Consider the following 27,645-nt stretch of genomic DNA (forward strand, 5'->3'; position numbering starts at 1 on the left):
CAATGGAAGTGCTGAATAAAATAAGAACTTTCAAACTATTAATTCCCAAGGTTATGATGTGACAGTTGTGTTTTATTGGTCAATTTACGACAGCATTCGCTCTCCACACAGGGATAAACGTTAAACTCTTCCTAATTGCCCAAAAGATGCAATGTTGGGGGGCAGCTCGTGCCCTCATTGCAACAGGACCAGCAGAGCACCCCGGCCCCACTCGTTAGCAGCTGCGACTCCCGCTGACGCATAAACGCTCAGGGAAAGAAACAGCCGCTGGGAGGGGAGGAAGGGCCAGCTGAAGATGCTATTATTGCTGCAGTAATTTCCCTGGAAAAACGGCCTCCGGCTGGAACCACGTGCGAACAGGAGGAGAAGGGCCGCTCCGCTGAGCCGCCGCCCCGGGCCGGCCCCGTTCGTCGGCAGCGCGGTGCCAGCGGGCGGTTCCACGCTGTAGGCCGGCCGGCAGCTCGCACCTCCCGCGGGGGCGGCCGGAGCGAAATACTGCCGGACACCGCGGGGCTCCTCGGGGCTCGCGTGCCCCCCAGCGGCCAGCACGGCCCGGCGCAGGGACCGCAGCCGGCGGAGGGGAAGCGCGGCTCCCACGGCCGCGCCGCAAGGACAGGCGGGGCGGGGCGGGGAGGAGAGCGAGTCCGACGGCCGCGGTCGGAGCGGGGGAGCGGCGCAGCGCTGGGGCGGGCCGTTATTAGCGTGCGAACGTGGCTGCAGTAGCGATGCTGTCACGCATGCAAATTGCGGTGGGAATCGTTGTCGGAGCCCCGCGCGGGGCCCTCGGCTTTGTCACGCTGAGGCGCTGAGCTGAGCTGCAGCCCGACGGAAGCAGACGGACGCGGGGCGGGAAGGGGGCGCGCGGCGGAAAGGGGGCGGGGCCGATCCGATCAGGAGCGTGGCTTAATGCGATAGTGGGCGTGGCTTTTGACGCGCTTGAGGGAGTGGCAAGATGCGCGTAAGGGGCGTGGCTTAATGAGTTGGTGGGCGTGGTTTGATGTGCTTGAGGGCGTGGTAAGATGCGCTCAAGGGGGCGTGGTTTTGATGCGATACTGGGCGTGGTCTAATGTGTTTGGGGGCGTGGCCTGAGTACATCAGGAGGCGGGGCCGACGTGCCGAGGCTGTGCGTGATCTGTGCGGGGGCGGGGCTATCCGAGGCCACGCCCATCCCGCAGATCCCCGCCTTGGACCCGCCCCTCGCCGCCCGCACGGCGACGCGGTGACGTGACGCGGCGGGGGCGTGGCGCGGCGCGGGGCCGGGCGGGCGGTACGGGCCGCGCCGCGCTGAGCCGGGGATGCGGGGAGCGGGGCCGGGCGGCGCGGCCGCCCGCGGGGCGCTGCCGCTGTTGCTGCTGCTGCACTTCCTGACGGCGCCGTGCGGGCGGGCGGCCGCCGTCGAGCCCTGCGCCGCGCCCTGCTCGTGCCGCCGAGGCCTGCTGGACTGCAGCCGGCAGCGCCTGCCGCCCGGGGCCGCACCGTGGAGAATCACAGCGCTGCCCGCCGGCACCACGGCGATGTGAGTGAGCGCGGGGCGGGGCGAGGCCGAACCGGAGGCCTAGCGGGAGGAGGGCTGCGGTGAGGCCCGGCCGGGGCCTAACGGGTCTGCGGGTGCTGCGAGCCGCGCTCGGCCTCCCGGCGGTGCCGTGGGGCTGCGCTGGGCTGAGCTGAGCTGTAAGATGGGCACCGTGCTGGCAGGCAGCGCTCGATGTTCCCCTACAAACAGGAGGGGAATCAACTCTTTGAAAGGGGAGATAACAGCAGGACAAGGCGAAATGGATTGAAGTCGAGGGAGGGAAGATTGAGGTTGGATATCAGGGGAAGTTCTTTCCTGTGAGAGTGGTGAGGTGCTGGAACAGCTGCCCAGAGAGGCTGTGGATGCCCCGTCCATCCCTGGAGGTGTTCAAGGCCAGGTTGGATGGGGCCCTGGGCAGCCTGGTGTGGTATGAAATGTGGAGGTTGGTGGCCCTGCGTGTGGCAGGGGGTTGGAGCTTTGTGGTCCTCGAGGTCCCTTCCAACCCAGGCCATGCTGTTTGGTTCTGCTGGGTGCCATGCTGGCTCTGAGCAGCGTTATGCAATCCCACATCTGCTGCAAACAACGTTCAGTGCGCTCTCTGTTGTGGCTTTCAGGATTTTGGCACGTGGAGCACATTGGGGGGGTGTGACATTTTTCTTTCCGTCTGACAGCTGTGGTGGTTCTGAATCTCAGCGAGCTGTGATGCATAAAAGCTGTTTAAAATGAAGCAAAGCACATTTTTTCTTACATCGCAAAGTCCCAGATGGGTTTTCCCCCCTTTGCTGTCATTTCATCCATCTCTGAGGACCGAAACGTCCCCTGTCTCATAACTGCCAGACCTGCAGTGATGCTGGCTGTGTGCTTTTCTTTTTCCTTGCTGCCAGGAAAGCAGCTTCGGAGCACATTGTCCTGATGAAAGCAGGCAGCTGAAAGTGCATTTTTCCTGCTAAACCACACGTGCTGTGTGAATAACTGAAGGGTGATGGAGAATCAGCAGCATCGGTGAATGCTGCTCTGTGTTGTAACGTTGTTCAGAACTCACCCCGTGGGGTGTTGTCAGTTTTTGGCTTTTCCAGGACAATGGGGTGCTGTTTGGCTCTGGATGGAGCAGCAGCCTCAGCTGTCCCACTGTCAGTTTGTGCCGTGCTTTTCACTTTGTGCTCAGCCATCCATCAGTCTGCTTCACCAGGACAGCAGTAACAGGATGGAAATAAGTCAGTGCTTCTCCAAGTATGAACCAGATACAAAATTTCTCCTAAAAAGATTGCATTAAAACTTTGTTAACAGCATCATCCCACTTAACCATCACAGCATCTCCCTCCTTCAGTGAAAGAGGAGCTGAATGCATCACAAACACGGCTTACAGCTTTTGGGTTGCGTAAAATGCACGGTCTTTCTTAATTCCTGCATCCAGAATAACTTTCCTCTCTGTTCTGCAGGGATTTAAGTCACAATCATATCTTGTCATCCAACTGGAGCATGGATTTGTCTGCTCACACGCTGCAAGAAGTGTAAGCATTTTTCACAATGATAAACTCAGCCTAATTGTAATTAGTACTGCATACCAAGATAACTGGTCTGACTTGCAGAAATATGCAATACCAGTTAATTTAACATGGATGCTTTGCTGGCAGCGTGTTTTATGTAAAACTGATCTCATAAAAAGAAAACTTTCTCATAAAAGAAGAGAGGACTGATACTTGTGAAAAGAAACGAGACATTTGTTTTCACTCTGGCAAATTACGAGTTAAAGAGAAGTGATGGTGTCCATTAAAAATGGTGGAAGCTGATGGACCTCACTGTGAAGTTCTTCAAATTATTGGTATTTATGCAATCTGCTTTGTCTACTGATGTTATTAAGATGAAATTGTTGAATGTTTGGTGATTGCATTTTCTGCTGCATGTCTATGGAAGGGGTTTTCTCCTCTTAGAGTCAGTAAAGATTGTTTTTTGCTTTAAGGAAAATGAATTACAACGAGCTGAGTGAAATTCCCTATTTTGGAGAAACGACTTCTAATATCACCCTGCTCTCACTGTAAGTAACAGCTCGGCTGCTTTTTCCTTGTTCAGCAAGTGGGAGAATTGTAGCAGTGCTTTGGGGAATAGTGAGAACTCTTTAGAGAAGTAGGAATCAGCGAGACAATCGAGTCACCCTGAATTACCAGTGAAGTGCAGTCAGATACGGCAGGCAGCTTTGAAGGGGAGGGATTGGGTCTTAGAATGACACTTCCACAAGGAACAGCCTGATGACAGATCCAGAATGTGAATCTGTTCGTATGTCAGAGCAGCACGTAACTCTTGGATTTCCAGTATTGCTTTAAGAAGGAATGTTCTGAAGCGTGTGCTGCGTTTCCAGTTTGGGAGGTGCAGCCATGGTGCTGATGTGCAGCATCCTATTCCTGTTTCAGCTGTGCAGCACGAAGGATGGGATGTTTTGGGAATCATCTCTTGCTGGTGTTTTTCAGGGTGCACAATGCCATTCCAGAAATAAACGCTGAGCAGCTCCAAGTTTACCTTTCATTGGAAAATCTGGATCTGAGTTCCAATCTTATCTCAGAAATTAAAGCTGCTTCTTTTCCACGGATGCAACTGAAGTACCTGTAAGTATGTGCTCTGTTGTGCCTGGGGTTCCTGGCAGTAGTGTTGAACACCTCACCTGCTGTATATTTCTGTCTTAATGTGGGATTTGAGCTGGCAGGAACAAACGTGCCTGAAATACAGTGCTGTTCATAGCAGTTTGTCTTGCTTTTTCTCAGATAGTTTGGAAAACAGTGCTGTCAGAGTGCTGGTACATCAGCCAGCAGGGACGTGGAGTCATTTCTGCTCATTTTATGCAGATCCTTGTTGACATTGTTTTAACCATGCCTAACTGAAGTATGGGCCTCTGGTTTGGTTCATATTGTTCTCCATGTTCTAAAAGGTCTCTTTTCCCTCTTCTCCCTTAGGAATCTGAGTAACAACAGAATCAGCACCCTGGAAGCAGGCTGCCTCGATAATTTATCTAGCTCTCTCATAGTGCTGAAGCTGAACAGAAATAGGATTAGTGTGATTCCACCAAAGATCTTCAAATTGCCTCACGTGCAGTTTCTGTAAGTCGTAGTCTTGAAAGCTCTCAAAGATGCTGTGTGCATTTGTGTTGTTCATCCTGATGTGTGTTCTTGATGATCAATTGTGTTTTAATATTTTGCTGTCTGTCCTCTTCATATAAGGGAACTGAAAAGGAACCGGATCAAAATTGTGGAAAGTCTTACATTCCAAGGCCTGGAGTCCCTAAAATCCTTAAAAATGCAGCGCAATGGGATTAGCAGACTCATGGATGGAGCATTCTTTGGCCTCAATAGTATAGAAGAATTGTGAGTGTACTTAGTGCTAGAATTCCTCTTAGGGACTTTTGGGGTGTGTGGAGGGGCAAAATCATGTCCTGTTTGGCTTCCCTTCTACCAGGGCTGTGCTGAAACAACAACGAGCATCACAGGATATGAGTTTGTAGATCTGCATTTTCCCAATATGTTGGTGTGTCTGTTTACTCTAGAGGTGGAAGGATGCTGCCTTCCTGTGCCATGCAGTGTTAGCAAAAGTGTTTTGTTTTGTTTAAGCAATCTTCTAGAACAGAGGCTGTAATTTCAGTTCTGCTGGATTGCCATTGCCATTGCTGTTATGTTTTTTTTGTATACCCTTTTGTTCATTCTTGGTTTCTATTAAATGAAAATAATCATCCATTTCAGGTTCTTTAAGGCTTAGTGTTAGTAAATCGTTCTGAGATCTACTTGGTAAACTTTCAGAAATAAATATTTCATTGATTATCTGTTTGGCAAATGTTTTTCCTTCTATTTTCCTTAGAGAACTGGAACATAATAACTTGACAGAAGTGAACAAGGGCTGGCTGTATGGTCTGCGGACACTGCAGCAACTCTTCGTAAGCCAGAATGCCATTAACAAGATCAGCCCAGATGCGTGGGAGTTCTGCCAAAGACTTGCTGAGCTGTAAGCCCTGGGCTGCTTTTCAGTGGGGATTTTGTAATGTTGCAAATAACATATTGGATAGCACAAATACAGTGAGTTACTGAAGGAAGTACTTGACTTCCTTGCTAAGCCTGTGTATTTTAGTTATTTTTTCTAATAAGTCTTCTGTTAGAAATTAATCAAAATTCAGTACTTAATTGTTTGATGGTGTTATCACAATAAATCCCCTCCACATGCCTCTGAAGTGCTCGTTCACTGCTTTCAGGGACCTGTCGTACAACCAGCTAACTCGCCTCAGGGAATCTGCCTTCGTGGGACTTGGTTTGCTGGAGAAACTGAACCTGGGAGACAATCGCATCACTCACATTGCTGATGGGGTCTTCAGAGGTCTGACAAACCTTCGAACCTTGTGAGTGCAGAACATTCCTAACAGCCTGATTTTAATGCAGCAAAACTTTTTGGAAGTGAAGGTGATGAGGTTTGCTCTCAGCAAGTCTGAGGTCGGTGTTCTGCTGTTCTTGTATGCTGTCCTGCCTTCAGATACGACAGGGCTGACCATCATTTGGTGTGCTGAGATAACAGAACCTTGGCATAGCTAACACGAACCAACCGCTTAATTTTAGTGGTGCTAATGAGCAGTGACTTGATGACCTTGAGGTCTGGACCGCATACCATACCAGGTGTGAGGAGCTGTGGACAGTCAGCTTGCAGAAATGCCAGCCTGGGCCTCTCTTTATTCCAGGTGTTCTTAGGGTTGGAACCTGCTGGCTGCTGTATGCGTGCAGGAGTCACAGCACAGCACGTAGGAGAGGTGTAGGATTGCTCCTTTCCATCAGAGGCACAGCTCTGCTTTTGCCAGGACCTTTGTCACCAGCTGGAGCTGACAGGACCCAAGTATTAATTAAAAAAAACCCCAAAAACCTCAAGTAGATCCAAACGCTTACCATCATCCTAAACAAAGGTTGTTGAGAAAAGAGTGAAAGTTTGTAACCCCTCTGTCAGTTCATTAAATAAATGCTTAAATAAGCAAACTTAGCAGAGAAATTTATGTAAGCGGTCATATTCTGTTAACCTTAATGCAACCTTTTAATGAAATAATTAGAACTAATTTCTTAGATTTAGAGTAGCATGAAAGAAGAACAAGAGCAGATTAATTAGTCGGTTTTCCCGGGCTCCTCAGGGGCGAGGAACAGCTGAAAGGGTGCAGTCTGCTTCAGGCTGGAATTTGCAGGACAGCAGCTCCAAGCATTCGTGCCCAACCAAGCAGAAGGAGCAAACTCCTCCACTCACACAATGAGGGGCTTTTCTTTTGGGCTGCTCACTCATTTTACTGAGCAGTTGAAGTAGTGGAGTGTGAAAATACTTCAAACAAGAGATACTGTGCTGCTGTCAGATTGCTTCCATTGTTGCTTGTATGTGATTTGTTTCAGTGCTGGGACTGGCATAAGTGTTTGTGTGTTCAGCCCCTGCCACCGTTCTGCACGGTCGCTTCGGTGACCAAGAACAAACTCGAATCTGTGTGTAAAGCACAAGGTCATAAGAGCACAGTAAGATTAAAGGTGTATTGAAGAACGGCCCTGAAGTTTGAGAATTGAGAACTTCAGAACATGAATTACTTCGTAATACTGTAACTTGGCATTGGTGCTGCTCTGGCACTCGTAATATAAAATTCTGAAGCAGAACTGGAGAGAATTCAAGAAAATAGTTCAAATCAGAAGAATTAGCAACTTGGGAATGCGTTTGGCATATTACTCATCTAGTCGTTTTTCTCATTAGACCATATCTGTATCCAGCACATTGAACTGAACACATTCCAAAGAGGAAAATATCTTAATGTCAGCAACTGCTAAGGCTGTATTGGAGTCCCTGGGACACACGAATTGTGGAATCACAAGCACTCTTTTATTTTTGTCCTAAACTTTAAAGTACACCTGTTGCAGGAATGACTCATGCAGGGTTTAAGGACAAGGCTTCTGTCGTTCACAGTGAGAAAGTGTGATACCCCTGGCAGCATCCTGGGGACTGATCCTGGTCTCTTCCAGAGCATTAATCTACACATTTACAACCCCACCCAGGGGAATATAGATACTGCCTTTTTCCACCCTTAGCAAAAGGAGAGTAGCGTTATGTGAGATGACACACACAGCTGTATGCCTAGTTAGCATTCTGTGTCACAACTTCTTTGGAAGGTCCATCAAGCTGAGGCATGTAATGGCATCTGGGAAGGTGCAATATAATCTCTTTTTCATCTGTTTATCTTCCTTTCAACACTTCTGTCTGCAAATTCTTCTGTGCACAGTGGTTTTAAGGCACAAAATTCTGGCTTTATCAGTAGAAACTCTTTGTTCAGTCCATGCTGAAAATTTCTGAATTTATTTCACCTTCTCTCTAAAAAGCATTTGATCCTTCCAAGCCCGTTCTGCTCTGCTGCTTTCACTGCTTAGACCACACTGTTCTGTGTGAGGGGCAGAAGAGCTGAGCAGAGATGGAACAGAAATCCCATTAGCTTGTAACAAGATTAGTGAGCAGAATATCAACTTCAGTCTGAAAATCTGCTACTTTGTGCCTGGCAACCTTGCTCCATAACCTGTGTGTAATCTCTTAGTATGCTAATGCTGTTTTAAGCCTGTTACTCAGGGAGGTTAATGCTGCAATGTATTGGTTAACTCACTTGCATGAACCGACTTGCTGCAGGAGCCTCTCCCAGCTCCTGGTAAATGGTCCATCAGTGCTGCTCACCAGGCTGGGTCTTTCCTTAAATACCACATCAAGAAACCGTACTTCAGAATTCATTTGTGGTTCTGTCTGAGGCACTGATCTTCAACAAATGCATTTTCCCTCGCGTCTCTCAAGTTGGGTGTTCATCTTCTGATAAATAAATAAACACAGTTCTATAAAAGCTCTGAGACCTTCCAGGTGACTCTGTCCCATAGAATCATAGAGTACCCCAGGCTGGAAGGGACCCCCGAGAGTCATCGTGTCTGACTCCAGGCTCCACACAGGGCTACCTAGAAATTTAAACGTATGTCTTAAGAGCGTTTTCCAAACGCTTCCTGACCTCCAGCAGGCTTGGTGCTGTGACCACTTTCCTGGGGAGCCTGTTCCAGTGCCTGACCCAAAACACCTTTCCCAGGCGTATTTAACAGTAAGTTTTCTTCCATAGCTAAGCGCTAGCAGTGGTCATGATGATGTTGCAAGGTTTGTAAGAAGATTTTTCTGCTCCTGCAGGGACTTGGGGAACAACGAGATCTCCTGGGCCATAGAGGATGCGAATGAAGCGTTTGTGGGACTCAGCAGGCTGGATAAACTGTATGTATTACAAAACATCAGAGTGACAGTGCTTCAGAAGCAAGCAAAAGAGGGAAAATGCAAAATATAGAGTAATTGTGAATGGCAGAAAGCCTTTCTGATTGGCAGCTGAGTTTCCTCTTCTATGCTAGGACAACTCACTGTAGATTTGGGTTCCATCTTCGTGACCACTGAGTCTGTGCAGTGCTGGATCATTTTGCAGGACCAGTTTGAAGAAGTCAGGCATTTGAATGCAGCTGTTACTGAATAGCTCACTCGTGCTGTGTGGTGACTGTTACTCTTTGTGCCTTAGTTTGGGAAAAATTACTGTTCCTCTGAAGGAAGGGGGGAAAAAAAAGTATTGTTGAGCAAATACGAAACAGCATTCAGCGATCAGCTTTTCAGTACTTTGGCACTCTATTCAGTGCTGTGTGCTTTGTAGGAAAATAAAGCATTCTGTGGAACTGCAAGCACTGTTTGTGACAAACAGCATAAGTGTGCAGTCTCAGGAGCCAGTGTGGCTGTGGCAGATTAGGAGCTTGTTGCTCCCTCCCAAGAACTGTTCCGTTCTGCTGGTTTGATTTTCTTCTGGCCCATCTCAAAGATAGAAGAGAAAAATGCTATCCTTAAGAAAATGAAATGACTGAATACTATTTTTTTGAGCTTAAACTCTTCTAGAATGAAGAAAACCTTTGTTAAACATCTTAGGGAACTTCTTTGGGTCTTATTTATGAGCTCGCCTTGAGATTGACTGCTTTCTGGGCTTGATACTTGTGTTGCAGCATCTTACAAGGAAATCAGATTAAATCAATTACGAAGAAAGCATTCTCTGGTCTTGAAGGACTTGAACATCTGTAAGTACTTTGCTCTGAAGAACTCCTAGTTGTTTATTGCTTTCAATTTTGTATTCTCTCTCAAGTTTACAGTGATTTAACTGAAGGTAGCCTGTGAAATCATTCCTACCCACTGTTGTTCTTTGCAGAGATTTAAGCAACAACGCAGTAATGTCCATCCAAGAAAATGCATTTGCCCAGGCTCAACTGAAGGAGCTGTAAGTTTATGACAGTTCTTTACAGTTCTTACAGTTCTTTTGTAAAGATTCCATCAGCCGTTGTGGAATTGACTGATGTACATCCCACTCCCATAACAAAAGAGCTAAAGCAAGCAGTTCTTGTAACTTACCTCCCTTACCTCCTAAAAGTCACTGGCAGTACACTAAGTTTGATTTAGGGCTTGACAAAATCTGCACCTCCGTTTCCTTAGTTATAGTCAGAATTGGTGACCTGTATTTCAGAACAAATTGTTCACCAGGATTTTTGGGGCAGGGGGTGGTTATCAGAACATACATTTTGTCGTCTTCTTTTTCAGGCTAGGGAAAGACCTTAAAATTCACAGCTAGACAGAAGATTTTAGATTTTAGATGCTCAGTGGATGCTTGTGTTGCTATAGAGCCTCTTGTCACCTTCAGACATGTGAAGTACGATACCATGAAGTGACCTTTGCACCCAAGACTAATCCCAGTGTAACACAGTTGTCTCTATGAGATAAAGTCTCTGAATATCATGTAATCTGTTTTAAAACTGTTATCTGGTTAGTGTTGGCCATATGGACTGTTAGTCTGCAAGGTCTGCGAGTCTGAGGAAGGTGAGGAGAAGCACACTTACATGTGAGCATAAAAGAATGTATAGCATTTACAGAAATCTTACAATTTCTGAAAGTATATGCTTTAAAATTGTGCTACTGGGTGAAATGCACGACCTTTGATCACATCTCATTTTGCCTTGTTTCTGCAGGATTTTGAACACTAGCAGCTTGCTCTGTGATTGCCAGCTGAAGTGGCTGCCACGGTGGCTCACTGACAGTCATTTACAGCAGGCTGTGAACGTCAGCTGTGCTCACCCTGAGTGGTTGGCAGGGCAAAGCCTGTTCAGCGTGGACCCCGACGACTTCGTCTGCGGTTTGTATTTTTAATTACTTTTGACATCAAAACGTAGCAATGCAGATCTGTGCAGGTATCTTTCCGAAACCAGACTGCAGCACTGCTGGAGGTGCTTGGTCTGTGGAATTCTGTGAGACTGCTTTGTTTTTCATTTAGATTACTGTTTAAAAACTGATTGTGTTTCCGTTTCTCCTGTATGTGAATGCCTTTTGCTTTAGAAGAGGTATTTGGCTCTTTCTTGTTTGCTCCTCTCCATACCAGCAAGGCTAGGATAGTTAATGCTCTGACATATTTTCTCATGATCAGAATCTGTAACGTTTATCTGGTCTCTGTGCTGCCACAGTTTCAGACATAAGCCTATTTATTTCTGTAACCAAACTGTGAAATGGAAAACTGAGAAACTGCCCACAGTCCTGTGTGAAGTCTGCAGAAGTGCTGGAAATAGTCTGCTCTTCTGTTATCCAGAGGAGTAGTCTAACAAGTGTTGCTTTTGCATACATAATTGTTTTGGTGCTAAAGGATACAATAATCACCATGTAGGCACAAACATCTGTTTCTCCATTCTGATGTTACCAACGTTGAGTGCTGTGTGCCTGTGTGGATGTCTCTGCTGTAATAAGAGGTGTCAAAATACCTCTTCGACTGAGATAGTGTAAACTTCTTGCAGTGCTTTCTTTGTATAACTTAAAGGCTTTTCAGGATATTAAACTGCTTGAAAATAAATCTGCTCCTCATGAACTAACCCAGCTCTTCAGCTGAGCACGTAATCTAAATAGGGCCGGTTCCAGAGGGTTGTGGAAGGGAAAGGGCTGCTCGAGACCGTGATTCTGCACTGATTGTTCTCAGTGCTTCTTCTGCACTCCTACCTGTGGTTCTAATCCTCTTTCACAGCTTGATTTCTAAATAAAAACAGCTAAATACATGCCTCCCAAGCAGGGCATCTGTTCCTGCAGCTTTCATTCTGCTTACTGCGTCTTTCGAACGAGTTTTCTTGCAATATTAATTGCATGTGGAAGAGGAGAGTAGCTTATCTTGCCGCTTTTATTTTCAGATAATTTCCCTAAACCACAGATACGAGTACATCCTGAGACCACGATTGCTCTGCGTGGCATGAATGTGACTCTGACCTGCACTGCTGTGAGCAGCAGTGATTCACCCATGTCCACCGCCTGGCGTAAGGACAGCGAAGTGCTGTATGATGCAGAGGTTGAGAATTTTGCCAGGTATCAGCAGCAGAACGGTGAGATTGTTGAGTACACCACTGTCCTACACCTTTTCAATGTGAATTTCACCGATGAAGGAAGATATCAGTGCATTGTCACCAATCACTTTGGCTCCAACTATTCTGACAAAGCCAAGCTGACTGTTAATGGTAAGTAATAATGGTAATGCAGAAGAAATGTTTTAGGTTAAAAGTGGGACAAGTCTGATTCTGACACCTCCTTTTCGATTTATAAAATCTATTAGGATTCCTTAGTTCCCAATTAGAGCAGCCCAAAGTAGCTGTGCAATGATGTCTTGCTGGAATTTAGATTTATCAAATACCTTTTAGTAAAGCAGGAAAGAAGTAATGCTGTTAGTGGAAGGCTTTCTGTTCACTTTTTGGAAAGGGGCAGGTATGAAAGCATGGGAGATTATAGCTCAACTAGTTGTTGATCTGTCTGAGTGGGAGTAAAAGTCTCTTAACTAAAAGCTCCCTCTGCTGTCCCTTCATTAACCAAGCACCTTGCCCTAGCTAGAGAAGATTCAAAAAAGAAGTGGCTTGTAGTACTGGAAACAAACTCTGAAAAATCATTTCACAAGTTTCTCTGTTATATATATATATAATATAAAAATATATATATATTTTTAGCCAAAATGAAGAGTTCCTATTATTTTGACTTCAGAGAAGGGTGTTGGAAAGACAGCATTCCCATCAGCTAGCAAAGCACTGTTCCTTGTTGGAACAGTGGAGAGCAGAGGTGCACATGCTCTTTCTTTTGGTTACATAGAACAGATATTGCAGACTTCAACTTTGGAAGTGGAAGTTCACCTTTCCTATTACTAGGGAAGAGAGAATGGCTTGGATTGAAAGGATCCTCAGGGATCAAGTTCCAAACCAGGAACCAGGATTGCCAATTGGATCAAGTACTCAGTCACGTTGCTCAGGGCTCCATCCATCCTGGCCTCAAATGCCTCCAGGGATGGAGCATCCACATGGGATGCCCACTCTGGGCAACCTGTCGCAGCCCCTCACCACACTGTCAGTGGAAAAACTCCCCCTCTTTTAGTTTAAAACCTTTCTCCTTTGTCCTTCCACTACCAGTCTAAAAAGTTGATTTCCTTTCTGTTCATAATGTCCCTGTAAATACCAGAAGGCCACAATGAGGTCTCCCTGCAGCCTTCTCTCCTCCACACTGGCCCAGCTCCTTCAGCCTGTCTTTTCCCCATGAAATGTGTTGTCCTACAGATCTTAAATAAACACCACAGATACCATACTTAGGTATTATATTTAAATTTGGAGGCTAGGCTTTTAGAAACGACCACTGAAAGTTAGTGCAGTTCTTTAGAAGGATCTCCTTTGAACAGGAAGAAGTAAAGGTGTATTTCAGATTTGTTTATTTTCAGGTATTCTGTGCTGCAGTGCTTTTGCTGCTATTTTTTTTTTCCCCCCTGGTGCTGAAAATAGTGAATGTCTTTCTTTAATGTCTTTAATGTCTCTCTTGGTCCAGAGCTGCCTTCCTTCCTGAAGACCCCCATGGATCTTACAATCCGCACTGGGGCTATGGCCCGACTGGAATGTGCTGCAGAGGGCCACCCCACCCCTCAGATCTCCTGGCAGAAAGATGGTGGCACAGACTTCCCTGCTGCACGAGAGAGGAGAATGCATGTCATGCCTGAGGACGATGTGTTCTTTATTGCAAACGTGAAAATAGAAGACATGGGCATCTATAGCTGTATGGCACAAAACGCTGCTGGTGGTTTGTCAGCAAATGCTACGCTGACTGTGTTAGGTAAGAGATGTGCTCATCTCTGCTGGCATGGATCAATTAACTGAACTTGTATAGCTTATCTGTAAGTAGCAGGTTTAACCCCTGCAGAAAGAAGTTAAAATATGAAGAAAATAGGTTCTTCTACCTCTGGCTGTAGATGGTATTCTATAATGAGGAAAAAGAGAGGGCTGTTTTTTGCCCCTACAGTTGCACCACAAACTTGAAATTTAAACATCATGGAAGAACATCTCTAACTGCTTGGCAGGGGTTGGGGGTGTTTGAATACTGAACCCTGTGCTTCATTTATAAAGTTTGCATTCAGGTTGTAAGCTGGGTTTTTATATCTCATGGAATACACAGTGGGGTTGCACCGTGAAGTTAACTTACAGTTGTTCTGTTTGTTTTCTCCACTGCCACAGAAACTCCTTCCTTCATTAGGCCCTTGGAAGACAGAACAGTAACCAGAGGTGAAACTGCAGTCCTGCAGTGCATAGCTGGTGGCAGCCCTGCCCCTCGCCTCAACTGGACTAAAGATGATGGACCTTTGGCAGTCACAGAGAGGCATTTTTTTGCTGCAGCCAATCAGCTCCTCATCATCGTGGATGCTGGGCTCGAGGATGCTGGAAAGTACACGTGCATTATGTCCAACACGCTGGGCACTGAGCGTGGGCACATTTACCTCAATGTGCTGGCTTCCCCCAACTGTGACTCCTCCCAAAATGGCATCGTCCACGAGGAAGATGGTTGGACAACAGTAGGCGTTGTGATTATTGTCGTGGTTTGCTGCGTTGTGGGAACTTCCCTGGTGTGGGTTATTGTGATCTACCACATGAGAAGGAAGAGTGAAGATTATAGCATCACTAATACAGGTAGAGTACCACAGCACAGTACCTTCAGTCACGTTTTCGATCCAAAACACAAAAGGTGAAATTTCTGGTTTTGTTACAGCTGAATAGGATGAAAGGTTTAGAGATTTCCTTTTAAAGTCTCTTAAGGGATTTGCTCGGATTCACCTTTCAGGTGAAGAGGCAAGCATAGAGTGATTTATTTATTTATTAGATATCAGCAGTGTATTTTATTTCTTACACACTGAATTTGTTCTACGTTGAAGGAAAGTACAAAAAGTTTGGAAATGGATGTTTGAATTAAGTTACAGGTGTCTTTAGGACCTGAAATAGTGTGTGTGAATATCTGTTGGGGCCCTGTTAGTTTTGAACTAGCTATATGGATTTTTCATCAATGACTTAAAGGTAACAGTACCTTCAAGGTACCTCCTCACCCTCACCCTCCACTGAATTCTGAAGTTCTGTGTGCATTTTTGTTAATGTGGGTACTGAGCTCTTAACAACATCAGCGTGAATTCTGCCTTGCAGAGGAGATGAACCTACCTGCTGACATTCCCAGTTATTTATCCTCCCAAGGAACGCTGTCAGAGCCTCAGGAAGGATACAGTAACTCAGAGGCAGGAAGCCATCAGCAGCTCATGCCTCCAGCCAGTAGCTACGTGCACAAAAGCACAGATGGTAAGCAACGTCCTCACGTGTACTGCTTGCATTCAGCAGGATGCCAGTGCTCCAGTCCTCGTAGCTGGCAGCAGTGTTGCACAACGTAGGGCAGGGCTGCATGTTAACATCAAAGGTGACTTTCCTTAGAGAAGAATTGAGGTTGATCATAAAGCATCCACTGAACGTTTTGAGTTTGAAGCATCTCCTGTTTTTCTTCTAGTATTTACGTTCTGCGATCAAAGCTGCTGCATTCCATGCAGGTAGAGTAATCTTTGGTCCAGCAGTATCTGGGGTCACATCTGCTCTGCTTTTGCATATAGATGTCATGACTGCCTTCCTTCAAGTCCCAGAGTAGTGCAGTTGCCTCCAGAGGCTTCTTGATTCAGGGTTTGTGATTTGCCCAGCAAGGCTGCATTGCCATTAGAGCTCCTGATTCAGTGTTGAGTGGAGTTTTGTGTTGCTCCTTTCCTTTGGCATCTCGAAAGTCAAGGATCACACTAAGCCATGAAAGTCGATGGAAATCAAGAGTTCTTGTCCTCTTTGAGAGCATTTTCTTTCCTTGCATTGCTCAGGTGGCACAGCACCATTGGTGATCTGCTCAGACTGTTACGACAATGCAAACATCTACTCCAGGACACGAGAGTACTGTCCCTACACCTACATCACAGAAGAGGACCCCCTGGATCAAACTCTCCCTAATCTCATGGTGCAGATGCCGAAGGAAACATACCCAGCACACACCCAGCATGAAACCAGTGCTCTTGATAATGTTTTTGGAGACAGAGACGTGTCTGTCTTCCTTACCAGTCACGACAGAATAAATGAGAAGAAAATCTCTTCCCAACAGATTAATGGTGAGCGTGTCCTTTTCCCTCTAGATATTTTGTATTTTCTGATATTGCTGACCTGCCTTGTACTGCCTTTCATTGTTGATTCACTGCTAATTCTACAGACTCCGTGGTGTGTGGAGTAGTTCATCTGTTTATGCACTGCTTGTTAGCAGAGCTAGCCTTCAGTTTGCATCCAGTATGCAAGAGTTGAAGAGGATGATGTTACAAAAGCTGTGTTTCTTAGTGTGCAGTCCATCTCTTAAAGCTTGTGACGTGTGATCCCTTCCACGTCTGTTAGCCCAGATCTAAAACTTCACGTAGGAAACGTATAGCCATTCTGTGTGAGCTGGGTTGAGTTTCAGATGGCTCCAAAAGAATTATTTTTGTAAATTGATTGATTTTCGTGTGGACTTTTTTCCAGGTAGCCTTTTTAAAAATTCACACTGGAACTGTATGTTGGTTTTGGGTTATTGTAATAAACACTGCTAAAATGAGAGGGCATCCAGCAAAGGGCTCTCTCAAAAACAGAGAGTGTAGCCTCAGAAGGAGGTTGTTGCTAAACAACACAACTCAAAAAAATCTAAGCCTTGTGTTTACTTACCATGAACTCCCTCCTGTTCATCTTCTGCTGTTTCTTTTTCAGAACCCTTTCAGCTTCCCTTATGGGCAGTAAACAAAGACCTGGCGCTCTCCCACTCCCACTTTCTGCATCAGCAATCGGCTCGTGAGGCCCCGCGACCTCTTCGAACTGAGGGGATCATTGACAGTGAGAGGGAGCAAGCAGCTTCATCCAGACCCTTCCACAGGTTACGTGAGCATAACTGTGATTTTAATAGGACACGGAACATTCGTGACTACAGCGAAACCACGTAAGGCACGAAAATGAAGTCTTGGAAGCAAATCCATATCAGCTGACTTGTATTTACTACCTCAGGACTAACCTCTAGGCCAAAGATGCTTTAGAACGTGTGTCTGCAATTCCAGGCTGCCTGAGCTGAGGCAGACCCCCTAGGAGGAGGTGGCACTGCCCTTTTTGCTTGGATTCATGTGTGCTGGAACGTGGGACAGAACACACAGTGATTAGTGACTAGCATTACAACATGGATTTTCTGATGTTGGGAACAGCCTTTGTGTTGGTGCATGCTTTGAAAATCTCTCAAGAATGCATAGCTATTTCACACCACATTGTCTGCTTGAAAACAAATGTGCAAGGCCTCCTCATGGAATTCCCCAGTAATTGTAAGCATAAAACTTTTGGCCAGCTTTTTGTTCCTCAGTCTGTTGGCAGGCGTTTGTTACCAGTCTCACTTTGGGGCTGTTTTTCCCTATGGAAAAAAAACAAACTCTAGTTGTAAATAAAGTTGCATTTATAAATATTTTGTACACACTAAGCATATAAATGCCTTGGCTGTAATGTAAATATATTTTTTATTATGCCAAAGTATGTATTATACTGGTGGTCTTGACAGCTGCATATCAAGCCGTGATTTGTTTTGTGGGATTGAAAACTCGTTTCTGAAGGGATAAAGATGATTTTGCTTTGGAAAGAAGTGGATTTACGATAGGTACGTAGTGAAGCTGTGATACTGATGAATTTCACTGTTGCATACAACTCTGTGTGCATTAAGCTTGGCTGACCTGCCTGCAAGCTGATCTGTTTTGTTAGAATTCCAAGTCTGCCCCGTTTATGTGGTGAGTCCTTAAATTTCTGTATTAGGCAGCCTGTCTTTTCCAGTACAGCATAAAGCCCTACAGGCCCTGCTTTAACAGTGCTAGCCTGCTCCAGCCTCCAATGTTATCCACCTTCTCAGGAGGTTCTGTAATAACAAACAAGAGCAGTGCACAAAACGGTTTTCACCTGCTAGGATAACTCTGAGATGGGAACTCTGAGTGGCTTGGTTCAGAAGTTTATCTAAACTTGTCTTTAAAAAGCCTTTGTGTTGTGCATGTTGCAGGGAGGCACGTGTGTATCTTTCATAGCTGACAGCTAAACCAACTTCTGAAAGGAATGCCTTGATGAAAGGCGTGGGGTAAGTTGGAAAAGCACGTGATGAATGCTCCATGAGATCCAGAATGGATTTTTCTGTTTCCTCTGCACTGCCAGGAAGCACGTGGGCCTTTTCTTTCATAAAAGAGCAACAGGATTCTTGCTCTGTTAAACCCTGTAACAGTTCTGTAGGCCACAGAGTGGTCAAGACGTGTCAGTATTTGACAGGTGAGCTATTAAACAGCACAGGGGAGAACCACTACTGCAAATCCAGTCCTTGCTGGGAGAAATAGAGGAAGTGCAGAAGCTTCACTGGTTACAGTGGAGAATGCCTGACAAAATGAAGAGGAAGAACATTACAAAGACTTGTTCTGAAAAGTTGTTCTTCTGGGAAAACACATCTTTGTGTGTGAGGTGTTATGGTCCCATCAGTGATGGGCTTTAAGAAGGTTGCACTCACAGCTTGGAGTGCTTCAGTGCCTAAAGAGCTCGGGGCTTTCTCAGTCACTGCTCTGCTTTTTCCAAGCCATGGGCTACGTACCAAAGTGAAAGCAGCTGCATGGTGTGTCTATAAAAACAAAAACCTTTCTGGGGCTGCCCAAGCTAGGTGTGTTGGGATTCCCACTGCTCCATTCCTGGACAAAGTGTGTGACTGAGGTATCAGATGCAGTCATGCAAAATCACAGCTGAAACTTTGGAGACTGGGGAATAGTTAAGTAAAAGAGCCAGGAAATGCTGGGAAAAATATTTTCCCACGTCTCTTTGGGCCTGAATAGTAGATGTATGTAAATGAGCAATGTTATTGAGGGCTCTTACCTTTGTTTTGAAAGCAACAGCAGTTGCCTTGGTAGCCAGCAGCTTCAGTAGGAAGAGGATCTAATTGTCTTTGACCTTTGTATAAAGTGGGGAAAGAGGTGTGTTAAACTCTTCTTGGCCTCTGACATCTCAAGTATTTTAAGGACTTACACGTAACATACAAAGAATTGTAGGTTTGTTTCTTTCTGGTTTTGTTTTCTCCAGGCTTCTCCCTTCCAGACAGCATTGAAGACATTGTGGTTATTTTCTATCCAAACTTGTTTCTGTTGCAGGAGCTGTCAGTTTAAATTCAAATGAGAAAGGTCAGGTCATAAAACTACAGCAGCAGCAAAGAGCTTCCTGTTGGGCTGCTGGCTGCAGCTATCCACACCGGCTGATGTGGCAGAGCTCTGCTTAGCACGAGCAGGAAAGCAGCATCCCTACTGCTGCTGCTTGGTCTGCCATCATCCTTTGGTAAATGTTTAAGCTTTCCTTCCATTCCTCTCTCCTCCGGGTTAAGCTGACAGGTCTCTCAGCTGTCTCAGTGCAACTGTTGATGTTGGTGTGCATGAGGGGCACCCAGAGCTGAAGTGTTCTGAATGCACAGCTCTGCAGTACGACCAAATTCACACGAGGCTGGCAAGATGTGGTCGGCCAGGAGCAAAGCTTCAACATCGTGCTGTCTGCACCAGAACAAGCTGAAGCCTGAGCTCTGAAATGCATTTAGGAGTTAAAGCTGCACTGATTTCTAGAATAATTGACCTATAAAAGCTGCCATCATGAATTAGGGTGCTTGCATCCTTGCATCAGTGCAGTCTCTGTGAAGTCCTTAAGCTGGTTGTGAATAGCTGAAGCTTGCAGGTAGGTGAACACCTCGCAGTACTTAGCATTGTGGAAAATACTTCCTAGGAAGGCTGCACATGAAGATCAGGTGTCCCTTCCTAAGCCTTTCCTCCATGATGTACAGGCAGTGCAGTGGCCATTCTGATTTCAGTAAACAGTTTCTTCAATCAATGCCAAAGTACTCGTGGTAGGGAATGGGGGGCTGTGTGATCAAAGCTGCTCTGTTTCCCTATTGCTATTTCCTACTATTTTTCCTCACATAAGAATGTATATTTTGTATAGAATGTGTAATATATGTTTGTCTATTGTAATATACCTTCAATAAAATGCTATGTACACTGAGTATCCATTGTAATTTTCATTAGTTTGCGGATTAAATAATGTATTGTTATTGAATGATATTTAATTTTTATAGGGAAGAAAATAAAGTCAACTTCATAAGTCAATTTCAGGTGGGATTCTGATCTTTTTACTGTGAATGTTGCATCAGTCCTTTGCTGTAATGGTGGGAAGAACAGCTGGCATTAAGCCTGGCTCATGAGTCAACTGGCACACGTGGCAGCAAAGTGATCCTGGCACTGCGCAGCCCTTCCTCGGAGGGTTGCCCCCCAGCTGCCTTACCTCCTACAAGCTGGTGTAAGTACTTGTTTCACTCCTTCAAATACCTTTCCCTATTTCTATCACTACAATTCTGTGTTCTGACCATCACCTTGTTCCTGCCCTCTGTTTGGCACGCTTTCACCATTTTACCTTGGCAGCAGCTGCCTGGTGGGGCTCAGCCCCGGGTTCCAGCTCTGTGCTGCATGCAGTGTCCCTGCCAGCACTGCTCCTCCATGCAGAGCAGCATCACCTTTGTGGGACCTCCATGCAGCAACCACAGAGCAGGGTTGGCTGTATGTAAATGTGCGTTCTTTGCTTTTTCAGCAAGACTTCAAGGGCTGCCCTTTCCCTGCATGGAGGCTCTGGGCTTTGCACGCCTGCTGACCTGGGTTCCTCGCTGCCCAGCTCTTACTGGGCACTGAGCACAGCCGCCTGCCTGCCCAGCTGCTGCGAGATGCATGCTGATGTTTCTGAATTCACACAGTGTCTGCAGCATCCCCCAGAGATCAGCTCTTTGCACGCTCCTGTTTTCAACCCACTGTCATTGCATCGGTGCTGCGAGGCTGCAGGGAGCAATGGGACCCCACCTGTGCTGGGATCAGCTCAACACGGCGTGCAGGAAAAACCAGCTATCACCTATCCTGGTGAGTTCAGCCCTCCCAGGTTCGCCGTGCACATCCCAGCCCTGGCACGGTGTCAGAGAACCAGAAGCTATTGAAGATAAGATCATGAATAGTTAATGCTCTCAGTTACCCAAGCATATTTAAAAATTAACACTGCAGCCTGGTTGAGATGAGATGGAAAAAAAAAAAAAACCAACAAAAAACTGGGTCATCAAAGAGAGGGGAAAAACAGAAAACAATTGCATCTACCCTTGGGCTTTGCTAACGACTGAGTTTTCGTGGAAGATCCCATCCCTTCCTTGCTCTCCCTCTGCACTTTGCAGTGCAGCAGCTTCCATCTGGCCCTGCAGTGCTCCCAGCACAGCTCTGCCTTCCTCCAGGCAGGAGGTCAGTGTGGGTGTTAAGAAAAGCTTCTGCACCGGGGGGTGGGCACAGCACAGGGCAGTTCCCTGCTTCCCATCCTGCAGCTGGACCTGCTGTGCTGCAGGGAGCAGTGACAGGAGGAGCTGGGGTGGGATGCAATGTGGCAGAGCACTGGCAAACCCTAAGCACGGCTTCTCGTCATCCCTGTTAGCCCTGCAGCTGGGGGCAGGTCCAGCCAGGGTTCCTCTCTGCAGGGAAATGGAGCGTGATGAACACCACCACTTATCTCATTTTCTCCCCACGAGAAGTGATCGATCTGCGCTGCAAAGGGTTTGTGCTGATCGATCCGTAAGTGTTTATTGGCAGGCAGGGGCCGGCACCAAAGCTCTGTGTGCCCTTTGGGAGGCTCTGTCTGCCTTCCTGCCTTCTTCAGCCTGCCTGCAGTGCTGCCCACCCATGCCGAGGCCCAGCGTGGTTCCAGGCTGTGCTCTGAGCCACGTGCGACGCGTCACACTCACAGCCATGGGGTCCCTTTGTGAGTTCCCCCTCTGCTGCAGTTTTCCTGCACTGCTGCTGTGTTTTTCCGCAGGTCCTGGCTGTATTTCGTATCTGTGGGGCACTGCCAGCAGTGTGTGCTCTGCAGGGCTCTGGGTTCTGCCGTGTCCCAGCTGGGGCAGAGCAGGGCTGTGGGTCAGTGCAGAGCCCAGGCTGCGACTTGCAGCTCTCGCCTCCAGCTCAGCCCTTGGTGGGGGCAGATCTCCCCTAAACCAGCTCCTCCTGAGCATAAGTCGTGTGTAACACAGGGGATCACTGCTCTGCTCCTTGCTTTGAAGGTTCGATTTCACATTACGTTTAACGTCTCATCCGAAGACTTACGTGTGTAATTCATCCCAGCATTTAGAAAAATCCCCCGTATCCACGCTCAGATTCACTGCTGCTCTGGCTCTGCCCAGCGCTGAGTGCCATCGAGTGCTGCTGTGATTTGTGGGTTGCCAAAGGGGATCTCAGGATGCAGAAATAAATGTGCCCCGCTCGATGAATGGCGAGGAGCCCGCCAGAGCCCTGGCAGCACTCAGCCCAGCCTGGCATTGCAGGCTGGATCCCTCTAAGAAATTTTAATTAACTTAAAACAAATGTACAGGAAAGGGCCAGCCATTAGCTGCTATTGCTTCCTGAGTCTCATCTCTGCTAATTAAGCAGCATGTCAGTGCAAACGACCTACAGATAGCAAAGCACCGAATTTGCATTTAAATTAAAAACCATATTTTTTAAAAATAAAGGTTTCATTATGCCCTGATTGTCTTTCCAGCATCTCCATCCTGACCCCCCCCAACCCCAAGGGATGGGTGATGCAGAGGGGCACGGGGGCACCTGGCTGCCCTCTGCCACGCTGCGCTGCCCAGCCTGACAGCTCTGATTTCTTTCTCCTGGTTAGAGAACATGAGGTTTTTGACAGCTGCCTTTGCCATTATTCTTCCCTTAATGCTGTTGTTGTTTTGCGTTACTGTCAAATCACATCTTATTAAAGTTCTTCCCATCCTGTCGGCAGCAGATGAGGAGCGCGGATGCCTGCGTAATCTCCCGGCTCTGTCCGGGGAAATTGCTTTCCATTATTGATGGAGCAGTGCTGGAGGATGTGACCCAGCCACGCTGGGGGCTGCAGGCCCTGCCAGACCCCACAGCAGCTCTGGCTCACGGGGCACAAACGATGGGAAGCGGGCGCTGCCAGGGCAGGGCGTGCAGGGCGAGGGCAGCGTCCCCTGGGTGCCGGTGTCCCATTTCCAGATCAGATTCTGATCAGCTGTTGGGCTCTGGTTACTCTCTGTTCTTTGGGAACTGTCACACCTTTGCAAAGCCACTTTGAAAAGTGACGCTTCCCACGGCTTGCTAAAAATTCCGTAGCACCAAAGCAGTTCTTCTGGCTTCGTTCAGCTCCTGCCAGCAGAGCAGAGGGCATGGCTGGGAGCCCGCAGCACTGAGGCACCTACTTGGTTTTGTGGCACAGGAGCGTGGGCATTTCCCTTGAGCTCCTTCTGTAGCTGCCCAAAAGAGCTGGATTGCAGGGCCTGGGTCTGTGCCGGCCCCGGATGCTACTGCTGGTGCTGTGGGAGTGTCTCCTTTGGTTGTTTGCATCCTAAGCCTGAGACCATGGTGGCACAGTGTGGTGATGGATGGGGCCGGGATCTGCACACTCAGCAGCAGCCCAGCAAAGCGGGTTGGTTGGAAGTCACTGCAGCAAGCACAGTGTTTTTGCTGATAAATCTTGTTTGTAAATCAGCCGCATTCCAGACTGGTAAATAATGCATCTTATAGATGAAAACGCTGTTCAAATGAGGACTGGAAGAAGCAGCCCGTGCTGCAGGCACAGCCGGTCCTGTGCAGCAGGGAGGGCAGGCGCAGCGGGGCCTGGGAGCAGATTGCCTTCTGCTCTGCTCTCCTAATTGCCTTCTTAAGCTTTCGGTTCCCACAGCGTCTTCCATGAGCTTCTCCCCAAAGCATAAATCAGGGAGAGGCTTTGGTGGGAACATGAAGGTATGAACTCAGAGCAGCAGGGGAAGCTGGAGGTTGCTCAGTTGGGGAACCAGCTCAGCCCATTCCCAGCAGCACTCAGCCACATTGGAGCCCTTGCACAAAGCACACGTGCAGAAGGGGCTGCTTGTGGGATGGCACAGCCCTGCCCTGCTCGGGAATGGGGCCCTTTGTTGGCAGCAGCCCCCAGCAGTTGGCAGCCCTGGTCGTGGGCTGGGTGCTGTGTTTTGGGGAGCTTCATCATCCCCAGGAAGCTGGCGGTGCAGGTTCTGCCCATCTGCAGAGCTGTCCCTTCTGTGCTGGGGGGGGGAGTTTGTCAGTGATTTATTTTGTGCTGTTATTGGAAGCGATTGCTGGTCAGCAAAGCGCCGCGAGGCAGAATGGAGCAGCCTGCAGATGGCTGGGAGAAAATGGGTTCGATTCCTTGAATGCTGCTAAATGGGTGGGGAATAGTTAAGGGCTAATTACAAATCTGAGTGGTTTCCGGGAGGAAATAGCATGGCACAGTTAAGGTGCTTGTGGGCTGTTGTTACAAACCACGCTGTGCACGTTGGGCTCTGAGCACATCCTGGTGCCAGGAAATGCCCTGCTCCCATTCCCCCCACCTGCATCTGGGTCCTCCAGTTCAGCTTCCACATCCATGAGCTCCCAGCTGGGAAGGAGAGATGTGGTGTCCCTGCTGATGCTCGCCTTCGTTCTCGATTGCAGTGCTGGGACAGCAGCACCAGCATTGCAGCACCGCAGGGTGAGCTGAGGTCCCTGTGGGGCTGCACTCCCTGAGCTGCTGTTGGGTGTTTTTCTTCCAGGCACTTTGCAGAGCATGAGGGGAAGGGGCAGCGTGCAGCCCGGCTGCATCCACCCAACAACTGTGGGCCCTCCTTGCTTTGGTTCGAGCTCCAAAACTGATATTCCACAAAGGTAATTTTCTGCTTCTCTGGCTCAATTCTATTCATCTTTCAGAAGGTAATTAGCATCACTTCAGTGTTCTTTTATGCCCAACTAATTGCACCTTGCTTCAGGAGTGAAAGTTAATGCCTCTCCATTTCGGTTAGCGCAGCAATATGTGATTAGGGGTGAGGCCAGGCAGAAAAGTGAACCACGAGCAGCGCTGTCTGCCTGCTGGTCTGAGGCGTTCTGCCTGCACCAGGGGAGAGATTTCCCATCTCACATCTGAGATGCTCCTTATCAGTGATGCCCCAAGCACAGCGGGCAGCACACAGCAGTCAGTGCATCATCCAGGGCACTGCCACGGGAGAAGGGAAGGGCTGAGCATCCCCGAATACCAGGGAACCCCCACATGCCCAGCAGCCTCTGCCTGGCACTTGGGGGTCCTGGGTGGGTGGCAGCAGTTCTGGTAGCATTGAGGACTGCAAAGTAAATACTTTGTCCATAAATCTCGTCTGCTATAAAGTAGGTTATATTTTCAAAGCGCTTTAGTTCTTAGGAATTTAATGTCATGATGTCAGTTTTAAGACAAGTAATTGGATGCGGAGAAGGTTGTTACTGGAACCTGAGATTAAAGGCAGGATTTGCAGCGCTGTGCTGCGGGCTGACGGCGCTTTGTTCCCTGCAGATGCAGCTATGGGGGATTCGCAGACTGCTGTGCAGAGCTGCCCCACTGCTGCTGTGTGCGGCCAAAGCAGAGGGCATCGCTGCAGCAGAAAAGCAATGGAAGCTCGCTGGCAACCCGTGCCCCACTTTGTGGTGTGACCACACAGAGCCTGGAATCCTGCAGCCTTTTAAAGCCCTTCGCAGGGTTTGCTGGCTAGGAGCAGTGTTTGTCTGGGAGTTTGATGTCTGCAGCCCCGACCTTGCTGTGACAGCAGCAGCCAGCAGGTGAGCAGGCTGCTGTGCCCAATGGAAACTGAGAGCCTATGGGCTTTGCTGTTCTAATTTGCTTATGACCCGGAGAATTAGTGAGGAGGATCTGCTATCCCGTGGTGCACTGATGGCTCCTGCAAGCCACGGGCTCCCAGGGGAAGGAGTGGTATTTATCAACCTTTCCTCAGCACACTTTATGTAACAGCACATTCCTCCAAACGTCCTCAGCGTGACCGCCCGCTCCTCTCTTTTTTCATCCTGCAGTGTTTTACTTTCTATATTTCAAGGACCAGAGGAAGCAAAGCAAGGCACTGAAGCCCTCCCTGCAGAGCCCTCCTGGGCAGTGAAGGAGCAGCAGAGAGAGCTCTGAGCCCTGAGGTGCTGCTGCAGGACGAGGGCTGCAGTTCTCCATCTGCAGACGGTGCACATCTGAGTCCTTTGCACTGCTCCCACCAGCAGCACTCCGCAGCTTTGTGCACCCAGCAAATCCTGGAAGGTTTCCTTCCTTCCTTCCTTCCTTCCTTCCTTCCTTCCTTCCTTCTCTCCTTCCTTCCCTCCTTCCTTCCTTCCTTCCTTCCTTCCTTCCTTCCTTCCTTCCTTCCTTCCTTCCTTCCTTCCTTCCTTCCACATGCAGGCCCTGTAAGCTCCCATACCTGGCTGTTGCTCTGTAAGGGCTTTTGTCTCCATTGCTTTCTTTTTTTCAGGGACCACAAGAGCCCGAGAGCGGCTGAGGTATTAATCTGAGTTTTCCGTTCCTATTATTAAAAGAAATCTTCCCATGAAATAATTCATGAATGGAAGAGATGGTAGAGAAACTGCTTGGAAACTGCAGAGCCCTTGCCTCTGTCTGCAGGCTCCTGCGAGCTGAGGGGGAGCTGCAAACGAGCACGAGGCAGTTTTATGCTTCTACTTGCCACTAGTGCTACTATGATCCGTGAGCCGTAACAGACAGATCTTCCCAAAGCTGCAATAATAAATCATAAATATTTATGGTGCTTAATCACGAGGCGGCGGCAGCACAGAAGCACCCGACCCAGTTACAGCACCCGGGGTGTCGGTGCTCACAGGGTGCAGGGGCTCAGCCTGAGCCATGAGCACCCATCCGTGTGCTCCCCACTTTGGTGGGGCTGGGCCACGCGGAGCAGCGGCCGCACAGAGCTGACAAGTCAGAAAATGAGCTTTGAAATCGACACCAACTGAGCGTCTGCTGAAATGGAAACTGAGCGGCAGCGATCTGACAGTGAGGAGGATGTTTCACCTGAGAGCCATTTCCTACCGGAGTGCTCGGCAGTGCTTCCCAGTTAGCATCTCACACGCGTGTGCTCGCTCAGAAAAGCCGTGAGGGGCTCTTGCAATGTCAGCCCACTCCTCTGCAGGTCCCACTGAATGCACCATGGGCTGGGTGGTGCTGCTGCAGTGCTCCAGTCCCCCAGCTGCTGTCATCACACACCCACCTGCACCAAGCACTGCGGGTTGTGCTGGTGCAAGACAACACACCAAGCCTGATTCAAGGCACCAGGTGGTGTTGGATGTGAACCTGCAGTTAATTGCGTCTTCTTGCTAAGAATAATCGAGTAGCCTAAGTTCTCAACTCTGTAATTGCACCCTAATGAATTGATGTGTCAACTCTGGCATCTTCTGTAAGTACTGAATGGCCGCACCGCTCGCTTCTCAGGCACAAGGGGCAGAAGTGCCAACACACACTGTGTGCTGGAATGGGGCTGCCCAGCCAGGAACTGGGCTGAGTGAGGAGCAGGAATGGGAATGCCTATTGACCTCAGGAAATGGGTTGGAGTTGAAGGAGGGAAGATTGAGGTTGGATGTCAGGGGGAAGTTCTTTCCTATGAGAGCAGTGAGGTGGTGGAACAGCTGCCCAGAGAGGCTGTGGATCCCCGTCCATCCCTGGAGGTGTTCAAGGCCGGGTTGGATGGGGCCCTGGGCAGCCTGGGCTGGTATTAAATGTGGAGGTTGGTGGCCCTGCGTGTGGCAGGGGGTTGGAGCTTCGTGATCCTTGAGGATCCAACCCAAACCATTCTGTGATTCTGTGATTCAGCAAGAGATGGAAGCAAACAGC

The 27,645-nt window shown here is 48.1% G+C and overlaps 1 protein-coding gene across 2 annotated transcripts; it reads left to right on the forward strand.

The window, feature by feature from the left end:
- Positions 1-932: 932 nt before the first annotated feature.
- On the forward strand, positions 933-19,978 carry LRIG2 (leucine rich repeats and immunoglobulin like domains 2). 2 transcript variants are annotated; one of them, XM_085210333.1, is made up of 18 exons: positions 934-1,516; positions 2,953-3,024; positions 3,474-3,548; positions 3,979-4,113; positions 4,459-4,602; positions 4,723-4,866; positions 5,354-5,497; positions 5,742-5,885; positions 8,705-8,785; positions 9,547-9,618; positions 9,747-9,815; positions 10,558-10,721; positions 11,755-12,075; positions 13,415-13,696; positions 14,095-14,544; positions 15,049-15,198; positions 15,753-16,034; positions 16,654-19,978. In XM_085210333.1, exons 1-18 carry the CDS (start codon positions 1,296-1,298, stop codon positions 16,881-16,883), a joined length of 3,180 nt encoding a protein of 1,059 aa, XP_085066459.1. In that variant the 5' UTR covers positions 934-1,295; the 3' UTR covers positions 16,884-19,978. The 2 variants fall into 2 exon arrangements, with proteins under 2 accessions (XP_085066460.1, XP_085066459.1); XM_085210334.1 differs by lacking the exon at positions 2,953-3,024 and having other exon boundaries at positions 933-1,516.
- The last annotated feature ends 7,667 nt before the right edge of the window (positions 19,979-27,645 follow it).

The sequence above is a fragment of the Meleagris gallopavo genome, chromosome 28 (genome assembly GCF_905368555.1).
Source record: "Meleagris gallopavo chromosome 28, MGAL_WU_HG_1.1, whole genome shotgun sequence".
Classification (NCBI taxonomy): domain Eukaryota; kingdom Metazoa; phylum Chordata; class Aves; order Galliformes; family Phasianidae; genus Meleagris; species Meleagris gallopavo.